The 8,854-nt window shown below is 46.2% G+C and overlaps 1 protein-coding gene across 1 annotated transcript in view; it reads left to right on the forward strand.

Moving 5' to 3' along the window:
• Positions 1-7,746: 7,746 nt before the first annotated feature.
• Stmnd1 (stathmin domain containing 1) overlaps positions 7,747-8,854 on the forward strand; it is a 49,172-nt gene continuing 48,064 nt past the window's right edge. Inside the window, exon 1 of the mRNA XM_008847059.3 lies at positions 7,747-7,931. Within this exon, the coding sequence (XP_008845281.1) occupies positions 7,851-7,931 (81 nt within the window). The 5' untranslated portion in view covers positions 7,747-7,850. The remainder of the gene's footprint in view (positions 7,932-8,854) is intronic.

Consider the following 8,854-nt stretch of genomic DNA (forward strand, 5'->3'; position numbering starts at 1 on the left):
AAAACAGCTAAACAACACAGCAAGGTTTTCAACTCCATTCAGCCCTCCTGTGGAGCCGGGTGCTCCAGTGACATACGGGAGGGTCTGATCAGCTGAGTGGAGCTGAGTACAATGTCTCAGAGACTGAAGGTTCTGCTGTTAAATGACGAAATTCCAACCTACACTCACACGTGTATGACAAGTACGGTTTGTCCCTTGTGGAAGTAGCAGAGACTCTGGTAGGCCACTCACAACCCCCATAGATGCTTAATGTTTTGTGGAAGTTACCATTTAAAATCAAGATCAAGGGCTGATGGGTGGCTTAGTTCATAAAGCACTGGCCTTGTAAGTACAAGGACCTGAGTTTGATCTCCAGCAAAAGCTAGACATGGTGGTATGCACTTCTAATCCCAGGGGCTTGCTGACCAGTGAACTATCCCAAATGGTTAGCCACAGGCCAAGGAGAGACACTGTCTCAAAAGGAGGTGGACAAGGTGCTTCCATATTCACACTCACACAGATGCACCTGCAGACCTATACAGACACATACACACACACACACACACACACACACACACACACACTGTATTAGTTACTTTTCTGCTGCTGTGATAAAATACCATGACCAAAAGCAACTTATAGAAGGATCAGTTTATTTTAACTTATGGTTCCAGAGGGGACATCTCTAACGGATGAGAAAACATGGTAGTAGAGGACTAGCACAAGAAGCTGGGTAACCACATTTCATCACACAGGAAGCAAAAAGGAAGAGCTAGAAGTGGGGAGGAGGGGTGAGGCTATAAACCCTCCAAGCCTTCCCCCAGTGGCATGCTTCCTCCAGCAAGACTGCACTTTCTAAAGGCTCCTCCCCAAACAGCACCTCCAACACTGGACCAAGTGTGCACTTGAGGCTATGCAGGACATTTCTCATTTAAACCAACACACACACACACACACACACACACACACACACACAATAAATCAAAAGTTTTGGGTTTTTTTCTTAAAAAATGCTTTTTTTTGTTTTGTTTTGTTTTGTTTTTGTTTTGTTTTTGGTCTTTTTGAGACAGGGTCTCCCTGTGGCCCCAACTGTCCTGGAACTCACTATGTAGACCAGGCTGGCCTTGAACTCACAGAGATCCTCCTGCCCCTGCCTCCGGAGTGCTGGGATTAAAGGCGTACGCCACCACGCCCAGCCTATTTTTTAATTTTTTAATATTGTATTTATTATTTTTATTTTATGTGTATGCGTGTATTTTATGTGTAAGCGCACCCATGTTGTGCAATGCCTGCGGAGGACAGAAGAGGCTGTCGGATCCCCTGGAACTGGAGTTATGGACAGTTGTTAGCTGCCGTGTGGGTGCTGGGATTTGAACCCGGGTCTTCTGCAAGAACAGCCAGTGTTCTTAACCACTGAGCCATCTCTCCAGCCCCATAAATCAAAAGTTTAAAAGTAAAACAAGATCAAGTTAAAGCCAGGCTGGGGAGTAGGGGGTGTGCATGCTCATTATCCCAGCACAGAGGAGGTAGAGTCAGGGGAAGGATGACTTTCAGGCCAGCCTGAGTTACACAGCAAGACCCTGTCTCAAAAAAAAAAAAAAAAGACATAAGCAAACAAATAAAATCAAGATCCCTGAATGCTTTCTGTAAAATCTAAATAACTGTCTTAAACTTCGTAGACCATATGTTCCCCGCCTCAGCTCCTTAGCTCTGCCCATGGTAACACAAATGCACTGTAGATAATATGTAAACAAGCCAGATGGGCCATGTTCCAATAAAACTTATTATAGACACTGAAATTTGAATTTTGCATAATTTTTATAAATCACTAAATAATAGTCTTCTCTTGATTTCTTTCAACCATTTAAAACTGTAGAATCCACCCTTAATTGGTAGGTCATAATAAAAACGGGCAGTGAGCCAAAATCAGGCATGAGTCCTGGTTATCCAACACTAGCTAAAGGAGAACTCCACTGATTAGATAGGAATAACATCATCATCATCCTTTTTTATCTACCCCACCCTCACCACTTGTGTGTGTTTGAGAATAAAAGTCAATATGATTTTTTTAAAGACATTTAAACAAAGCTCATAACCACAGAGAGTTGGGGTCGGGATCAGAACTGATTTCCCTGCTTGATTTTCTACTTATAAATATTCAGAACTGGAACTGGAATTTGAGAAGCTTTCCATGTAGTGTTTGAAGTGCTTTGTCCCATGTGATCCACTTGGCCTAATCTGCTAGGGTCCTATGTCACAGGGGAACTTTCCTGTGGACTAGTGGACTAGTTTTGCTTCCCAGGCAGGTAAACTTCCTATTAGAATGGAAAGAAAGGGGAAGTGCACAGCTGAAATCCTAGCACTCGGTGCCTGAGGCACAAGATTGCTGTGAGATTCAGAGCATCTTTGGCCACATAAGAAGCTCAAGGCCAGGCCAGACTGCAGAGTGAGATTTTGTCTCAAAACAAAATGAGCAAGCAAAGAAGGGAAAAAATAACAAAAGAATCAAAAAGGAAAGAGAAGAGAAAGAAAGAGGGAGGGAGGCAAAGAAGGAATGAAGGGACTGACAGGACGAGAGAGAGAGAGAGAGAGAGAGAAAGAGAGAGAGAAAGAGAGAGAGAGAGAAGAGGTGAGGAGAGAAAGGAGCGGCTGGCACGTACTTGGGTGACAGCAGGATATTCTTTTCTCCTTCACCCTGACTTGCAAACACCCCCTCTCTCTACCAGGAAGGAGGAACAGAAAGGTTGTGTAGTATCATGCCTTCATACTTACTTTTGGCATAGAGATCTCTCTGGACTCATTTTTTAATAAAATGAGGCCAGTGTTTCTTTTCCTCCAGCCCGGCCCCTCACATGGACTTCCTGTTAGTTTTTCTGCTTCCTCTTCACCCCTTCCTTCCATTTCTCTCTTTTCCTTTCTGTCTTTTGGAGTAATGATACTCAGAGGTGATCCACACCCTTGCTATTCAAAGTGTGGTTCTATTCATTGCCACGATTTCAACATAAATGCTTTGTGTAATTTAGTTTTAATATTGGTTATGTTTAGCAAGTGAACTCTTAAAGTCCTAGTGATTGGCTCTCAGGAGCCAGCACCAGTGGGTCCTAGTGTACTCCTAGGAAAAGGACATTTCCACATTTTGGACTATAACCCTAAAATGCTGCAAAAGAGGCCCGCCTTTTTATATCACCCTATTCATTCCCTGAAAACTCCTGTCCACAGATAGCCTTAAAAGAAAAACAAACCATTGTTTGCAACATTTCACTCTTTCAATTTTAGTGACATCCATTGAACTTTCCCAAGAACAAGTTTACAGACATTCTTTGCACTGGATTATACTAGGTGAGAATTTTCCAAAGTAACTTAGTTCATTCATGAGTCAATGTTTTTAGAGATGGTCCCCAAACATCCATTGGCCTTGTTTCAACTCTTCATTCATAAATCTTCACTGTTTGTTGTTGCACAATTACGAGGCTTGTACCTGAGGTTCATCCATCTCCTCTCTCAATTTTAGTTGTGAAACAAAAGGTTCCCAGAAAATCCTGCATCTTGGACTGAATTTCCTGCAAGACTGACCAACTGATTAGCACTTCAAAGATTATGGAGAGTTTGTGTTGTGCCCAGAGAACGGACCCCCAAGAATAACCACGGAATCCAGAGGGCATGCAAGAACAGAGTCTTTATTCGGGCTTAAGCTCGGGCTCTCAGACCTCACCAACGCAATGGATCTGTGCTGAGAGCCCAGGGGGAGGAAGCCTTTTATAGGTTTTAGACCAAGGCAGGAGGGGAATAACAGAGTTACATCTTGATTGGTCCGAGGAGCCCGCATGCGCCCTGGGGGTTTCTCATTGGTGGGTGCTACCCTCAGAGCTATGGAATGTGCTGACTGTTATCTGTGAGACCAGAAGCCTATGTTCTTACCTTATAAGGCTGCTATGTGCCTGGGCCTGCTTGATCTATAGCCTCCTGGGGTGGGGGTAGTAGGTGGAGATTACGACACACCTGGACAGGTCCAGGCTTGCCTGAAACAACTAGTCAAAATGGGGCCAGTGCAGTTTGTCCTCTCAGCCTAGCAATCAAGCGTTTTACAGAAGCGAGAAAGAGCCGTTATTCCTAAAGAGGGGCAGGGGTCTCAGGAGCCCAGGGCAGGGGGACCCAGAGGAGGGTTTCACATTTGGAACGTTGCAAATCCAGAGCCTATATACATTTCATCCAATCCTTTTCACCTCTTTTTCTGACTTAACATTCTGTGACTAATAAAATGTATTAACAAAAGAAATAGTTCCCACCAAACGAAAGGCTAAGAGAGACATCAGACTGCATCTGAGGCCTATAGATAAGATTTCTCTTTTGCTGTATCTGCTTACTTACTGCCACCAATGTATTTGAAAAGTATCTTGATTTATGACGTTTCTTTGTTCTGTTACTATACAACTTAATGAAACAGTTACCACATTGGAACATGGAATTGGGGCAGCCTGAATCTGTGTTCCCGGATCACAGTCACTCGTATTTGACTCCAGAATAAACCTTCTCTTATCCCTTTGAGGGTGAGAGTTATGCTCTTGTGTCCACACAGTAAAGGGAAAATTGATAAGCAACATCATTTGAACAGTAAGAGGGCAAGAGAGTGTTTGAGTGCTGTAAAGTAGAGCCAGGAAAGATGCCTCATACCTGAAATACCATTGGAGGCTGAAGCAGGAGGTACGCTGTGAGTTGAAAAGCAGCTTGAGCTACAAAGTTGGGACCAGGTCAACCAGGACTATATAGCAAGAATTTGTCTGAAAAGAACCAAAAGCATAAAAACTAAAAATAAGATGGATGTGGTGGTGGCACACCTTGTAATCTTAGCTGGATCAGGAGTTCAAGGTTATCCTGAGCTACCTAGGGAGCTGAGGCCAGCCTGAACTAAAATAAATAAATAAATAAATAAATAAATAAATAAATAAATAAATACTATAATAGGAAGGTCAAGGAAATTTGGAAATGCTCTGTTGCTGGCTCTGAAGGAACCAGAAGCAAGGAAGGCAGCTCTAGAAGCTAGAAAATCTAGGGAAATCGGTTTTCTTGTAGCTTCCAGAAGGAAATAGGACTATTGGCTCCTCCATTTTATTGGCTGGTTGATTGATTTTTATTTTGAGACCGGGTCTCATGTAGCTCAGGATGACCTCAAACTCACTGTGTAGCTGAGGATGGCCTTGAACAACTCCTTGTCCTCCTGCCTCCACCTCCCAGGTCCTGGGATTAGTCCCTGTGGGTGACAATGGTATCCGGGTGTGATCCAAGAACCGGTCTAGGAAGACACACCCTTGGATTTCCTGACGTTCTTCCTCTTGCTTCCCACTTGGATGCAGCATCTTGTACCTGAGCTATTTCTATAGACATTCTTGGGCTCAGGGCAGCTGGGAGCCAGCAAGCCTAGGGGGCCCATGGCCATTTTCAGGCTGCTTCTTCCCTTGGTCATCTGTGATGCAGACTCCTCAGCAACCATTCTGAATCAGTTGCATGCTGGGAACACACATGTAAACAAATCACACAGGAGCCTCCAGTTGGACAGAAGTCACACATTTCATTCTGGAAAATGCTCGGTGCCCACCCCTAACACACAGCCCCTCATGCCAGGTGAGGTCAGTCTGTTCAGAGTAACCACCCTCTCTCTGTTTCCCTTCCCCAGCTTTGGGACTATAAGCCAAGACTTGTGGGAGGAAGACAGGAGCCACCTTCCATAGAGGTGGATACTGGAAAGGCTTCAGCTGAGGCACAGAAGGGAAGCTGGACAGGGTTGGTGGAGCCCCCCGAGGAGGAAAGAATGGGGGCGATGGAGCTTAAGCAGGGAAGGGACCAGTATCTCTTGCTAGCCAGGGAGATCCAGGACCTCACTCTATTTCGTGTTTCTGTCTGAACCATAGGGTGGCCTTGACCTCTCTCAGTCATGATGACCACACCTGTTCCATAATGTATTGGGAAGGTCTTAGAAGCCAAGATTCAGAGAGGATGTCAAGATTCCCAGAACAGTTCAGGATTTAGGTCCTCAAGTGGGAGCCTGTCTTCAAATGTCAAGGCCTTCCCTAACCTCCCTAACCCCAGTCAGGCCATCCCTGCCCACTTCATAGCCTGTATCCCAGCCAGGTATGTAGGGTGTTGGAATTCAGACTGGCTGTGTAGGAGGCAGTGGACCCTGCCAGTGGGCAGAGAGGAACTTCAGCAGACAGTAATAGTAACAGCAGGTTTACTCTGCCAAGATGGGGGGGTACCAGCTGCCTGGATTGAGCCCAAAGAATGAGTGGATCAGAATCTTCAGTCCCAGAGCTAGCCGGAAATGTTCCCCCCAGGGGGCTGTGGTGGTGATGATGACTTTGACTGCCCTTCAGGATCAAGGCTAAGGGTGCCCTGTCAGACCCCCTGTATGGATGTCAGTGGAGGAGAGGTCAGCTCAGCTGGACTTTCACCAGAATGAGGACCCCGGATTTCCCAACTAGACCCACACAGGAATGAGGTTCAGAAGTGATCCCTCAACAGGACCATTACAAAGATCATGGCCAAGGAACAAATAAATAAATAAATAAATAAATAAATAAATAAATAAATAAATAAATAAATACTATAAAGTAAATAACCAGCTACTGAGAATAAAGCTGGCCACTGAACTCCTTGGAAAAACTGCGGTAGTTTTGCATTTCCAAGAAGCCTAAGTTGTATTTTCCTGTTGTTTGGAGTCATGCAGGGACTGGGCAGGGCCCCCCCTGGGTCCTCTTTACAGCTTCTTTTAATAAGCTGCTCCCTGGAGATTATCTTCCGGAGAGTCGGGAGAGTAGCTCATCTTGTAAATAACCAGCTACTGAGAATAAAGCTGGCCACTGAACTCCTTGGAAAAACTGCGGTAGTTTTGCATTTCCAAGAAGCCTAAGTTGTATTTTCCTGTTGTTTGGAGTCATGCAGGGACTGGGCAGGGCCCCCCCTGGGTCCTCTTTACAGCTTCTTTTAATAAGCTGCTCCCTGGAGATTATCTTCCGGAGAGTCGGGAGAGTAGCTCATCTTCTCTGAGCCTACATTTGCAGCCTGGAATTGCAGGGTCAGGACATCTCAAAGACCCTTTGAACTCTACTTCTAGTAGAAAGTAGGATGAAAAGAGACAGATTTCGGAAGGACTGACTTGTTCCTCTTCTGAGAAGTCCTTGTCTGCTTTTCTTGAGGAATTGCACCATTGTTTAATTCTCTGCAAAAATATATGCATACTCTCCCCTTTCCTCGCAGGATAACAACTTAAAAAAAAAACGATTTGCAAGACCTGCTGGCAGCTGCCGAGCTTTCTGTGGTCCTGTGTGATTTTCTTCGCGGAGTGGGTTTGTTTCTGGTGTGACCATCTTTCCTGAGGTCGTGCCCTGTGACTTGGCCTTCTGGTTGTATGTCTGTACTCAGAGGACTCTGCAAGGCCTGGCGGTGTGAGTCGCCTTCCACGAGATGCCTCGGGGTCTGACAACTCTAAAGCCTGAACCAAGTAGCCAGAGTGAGGGCGTGTCCCACGGTCCCTGCAGTCTTTGCCGTGACAAAGAAGGGCGTCGGGCGGGATGCGTAGACTCGGCCTGCCGACCCTTCACTCACCCTTGGACAGATCTGCAATTAGCATCCTAGTTGAGATGTGGATCGCGTCTCCAAATCTTTTCATTTTCCCTTACCCAAGTCCCTTCGTCGCTCAGGTCCCAGGTCCACGTGACGCGGTTTATTGTGGCAACAGTTCCCAGCAACTGCCCAGATGTCTAGAGCCTCCTGCCCAGCCTGGAGGTGCGAGAGGAGGGAGCGCGGGGCCGGGAAGCTGGACCCACCGGCTCAGGAAGCTCCCTGGGCGCTGCCTGGGAGGAGGAGCGAGGCAAGCAATGGGCTGCGGACCCTCCCTGCGTCCTGAGGACCAGGGTCCGGCGCTGGCGCCCAGGAAAGGCTGGGAAGAGGGATCCAAGGTAAAAGGCAGGAAGGATCTAAGGGAGGCCCGGGAAGGAGGCTGGGACAGGAGGACTACTTCCAGTTCAAATTCGAGGCCTGCTTAGACTACAGAGTAAATACTAGGGCTATATAGCAAGACCCTAACAGGGAGGGAGGGAGGGAGGGAGAGGGAGAGGGGGAGAGGGAGGAAGGGAGAGAGAGAGAGAGAGAGAGAGAGAAACAGTAAAACAAGGTGTGTTTCCTTAATCTTATGTTCAAACATGATGAACTCATGAGGCTTCCTCTCTTCTCCATCATATTTTTCGAGAGAGAGAGAGAGAGAGAGAGAGAGAGAGAGAGAGACCTGGAGCCTCACTTAGGAACTTCTGCAATAGACTGGAGCTGGTCTGCAAAGTTCATAGCCTTCTTTGTAAATAAATCAAGGAGTAAATAATCAAGGAGTTAGTCTGTGTGTCCAAGCAGACACCTATGTGGTCACACCACCCGCAGGTGCAGATAACCAGAGAGCAGCGTTTCCTGCACACAGCTGAGCTTTTCCTGATTTATCAGGGGAAGCCCCAGTTCCTGGGCTCTGCAGTGGATTGCTGGTCCTGGAACACTGGGCTCTTAGCTCTGAGACTCTCAGGAACTGCCTGGCCACATCCTCTGGCCTGGGTGCTTCTTTGGAAGGTGGAACTGGAATGGAATCTAGTTTTCTTAAATTTAAAAAAAAAAAATTTTCTTTATTATTTTTATTTTACGTGTATGAGTGTATTGCCTGTACCCATGTCGTGCAATGACTCGGAAGTCAGAAGAGGGTGTTGGATACCCTGGAGTTACAGGTGGTTGTTTGCCGCTTTGTGGGTGCTGGGAACTGAACCATGGTCCTTCGAAAGAATAATAAGGGCCTTTAAGCACTGACCATTTCTCTAGCTCCCTTCCTTCTTTTTCATTTGAGACA

The sequence above is a fragment of the Nannospalax galili genome, unplaced genomic scaffold, assembly GCF_000622305.1.
Source record: "Nannospalax galili isolate Female #2095 unplaced genomic scaffold, S.galili_v1.0 scaffold923, whole genome shotgun sequence".
NCBI lineage: Eukaryota > Metazoa > Chordata > Mammalia > Rodentia > Spalacidae > Nannospalax > Nannospalax galili.